Raw genomic sequence first — 2,499 nt, 5'->3', positions numbered from 1 at the left:
GTGTGTGTGTGTGCGTGTGGAAAGCATCTGGCTCAGTGTGTGTGATTGTGATTCTGGGTGGGAAGTCGTGGGTATAACAGGAATAAAAGAGCACAGGAGGGAATCTCTCTGCATCGACCAAACCCTTCTTGGCAGCAGCGTGCGGCGTGGAGCGTATTTACTCTTCCTCCATTTATTATGGATGAGCTCTCCGATGCTCTGAGCTATGATGATTTACATCTCATCATTAATTACCCCCATTCCCACCCCGCTCCATGTTACCTCTTCTCACTGTTGCCACAAAACATATTTATTGATATAGCGGACACATGACAATCGTATCACTCCTTTCATGATTAAAGAACCAATTTCGTGTTAATTATGTGTTATAATTTGGCAGCAAAAAGAGAAGATAAAGGCAAAAAAAAAAAAAAAGAGGGGGTGTCCCAAGGATTTATCAGCGGGATATCTGAAATGTTTAGCTGCCTCAGGAACAGCGGTCACGGCAGTACTGTAAAGTACATTAATTAGATATTCCCGGGGCTGTAGCCCTGGAGATAAAGGACGTAATTTAATACAGAGTAATTGAAAGCGAGTCTACTGCTGTCTCCATGTGTGTGTGTGAACACACTGCTTCTCTGTGTGCAGGATTACAATGATGAGATCAGACAGGCCCAGCTGCAGGAGCTCACATACCTGAACGGCGGCTCCGAGGATGCCAAGGTGCCATCGGTGAGGGGCAAGTCAGCCGCCCGTGGAAGAGGGACACCTGTTCCAGGGCCTCCCAGGTAAAATGCTTCCAAGTGTGCATGTGTGTGTGTGTGTGTGTGTGTGTGTGTGCAAGTTGTTGTGTATACGTACACATTAGTTCAGCTGGGGACTGGGTATAATTTACAGTTAAGGAGCTACTGGGAAGCCAGTGTTTTTTCTGTAAATGGATGTGTACGGTGTCCTGTTGCATTTTCAGAGTTAATGGTGCCATTAAGAGTTAGAGCACATTCACAACTGCCTGCGTCTGGTACAATAATACAAGTCATATATTTTTCCTTGTGTTGTTTTTATAATACAAGACATGCATGTCAAATTAAAGTGTTTTTTTTAGGCCTTATTTCATGATAGAGCTCTGTGAATGTTTCAGGGAGACAGTTTTTTTTCCCCGATGCCTAAACAACTGGGGCCAGATTTATCAGCGCAAACGATGGCAGTAGTTTGCTATATGTGTGTATTAGCTCTTGATTTATTAAGGCAACAGCTCCTTGCGCAGTCAGCTGATCCTGGGACTGCGCTGCAGGAGCGTGCTGCAAGTGAATGAGAGCTCACAGGTCAGAGTGTGGAGTGGGATGCCTGTGAGTCTTAAAAAAAAAAACACATGATAACCTTGTGATCTTGACTCCATAATGTTTATTTTGCCGTTAAACTCCTTATGAGAAAAATATATATATGTATTTCTCACACAATTATAAAATGACAATCTGGTGGAGTTGAAAAAACAGATGTTTCACTAGAATACAGAGGTACATGAAGTCAAATGCAATAAATACATGTCTTTTCAAAGACAGAACAATCCAGCTGTCAAGACTTCTGTAACTTTGTGATGTCACAACAAAGCAGTCATCCATGCCCCAAGCCCCGCCCACATGGACCCACCATCCAAACCTTGCAGGATTCGGTTTCTCTGAGTGTTTTTACCTGAAATCTGCTATATTTTTATTCAACCACTCAGAGAACAGTCAGCCAATCAGAAGAGAGGCTCGGAGCCTCCTCTCTTCTGATTGGCTCACCAACCTGTTGTTACTAGAGCTCCAGAGAGAAGCCTGAGAGAGGAGATATAAAACTACATTAGATGATTTTTGGTTTCTTAAAACCACAAATATATCTTCTTATGGATCAACACTTCAAATTCAGTCTTGGCCATATCGCCCAAGTTTTTGAAAATTTAATGCTATTAAATAAAATATGTCAAAAATGACCGACAACAAGAAAATCTAACACAACCTCTGGTCTGGACATTTTTGTGGTGCAGCTACTTAAAGTTAGAACAATGGTAAAGTCCCATATGTGCAGATTAGAAAACATTCATATGTCAGTCAAATGAGCCATTTTCCACTGACGAACGACCTCCTCTGTTATTTAAGACCTTGTCGCTGTTCGCCGACTGACAGCGAGCTCATAATGTCCCAGTACACTCTGATACAGGACACAGCATTGAAATAAAACTTAAACCAGACAAAGACTTCCTGTTTAATGTGATGAGTTGCCTCTCCAGAAGTTGTTTTCTCATATTCTACAAGAATGAATGGCAGCGCAGCAGCTTCTTCTGAAGGCAGAAAAATGAGCCCTGATATTTCTAACTGTGCTGACTGTGTGCAGACTTCAGCAGGAATTACAAAGAGGAGGAGAAACCATAGATGATTGGCATAAAACTAAAACTACAAACCGAAAGCACTGCTGTTACCTTCTTTTTAAAGTTGCACCGTGAAACTTTGCAAATGGCTGCTTGTTTAATGAACTTCCCAGGCT

General features: G+C 42.1%; 1 protein-coding gene across 1 annotated transcript in view; it reads left to right on the top strand.

Annotated features, from left to right (window-relative positions):
- The window catches only part of khdrbs3 (KH domain containing, RNA binding, signal transduction associated 3), a 95,763-nt gene that overhangs the window by 62,102 nt on the left and 31,162 nt on the right, over positions 1 to 2,499 (top strand). The window contains exon 4 of the mRNA XM_023406982.2: positions 628 to 767. Coding sequence (XP_023262750.1) covers positions 628 to 767 — 140 coding nt within the window. The remainder of the gene's footprint in view (positions 1 to 627; positions 768 to 2,499) is intronic.

This window comes from Seriola lalandi, unplaced genomic scaffold (assembly GCF_002814215.2).
Source record: "Seriola lalandi dorsalis isolate HSWRI2012SDOR001 ecotype SW California unplaced genomic scaffold, Sedor1 jcf7180002054323, whole genome shotgun sequence".
In the NCBI taxonomy this organism is placed as follows: domain Eukaryota; kingdom Metazoa; phylum Chordata; class Actinopteri; order Carangiformes; family Carangidae; genus Seriola; species Seriola lalandi.
The sequence above is the reverse complement of the archived record's forward strand: the minus strand, read 5'-3'. Positions and strand labels throughout refer to the sequence as shown.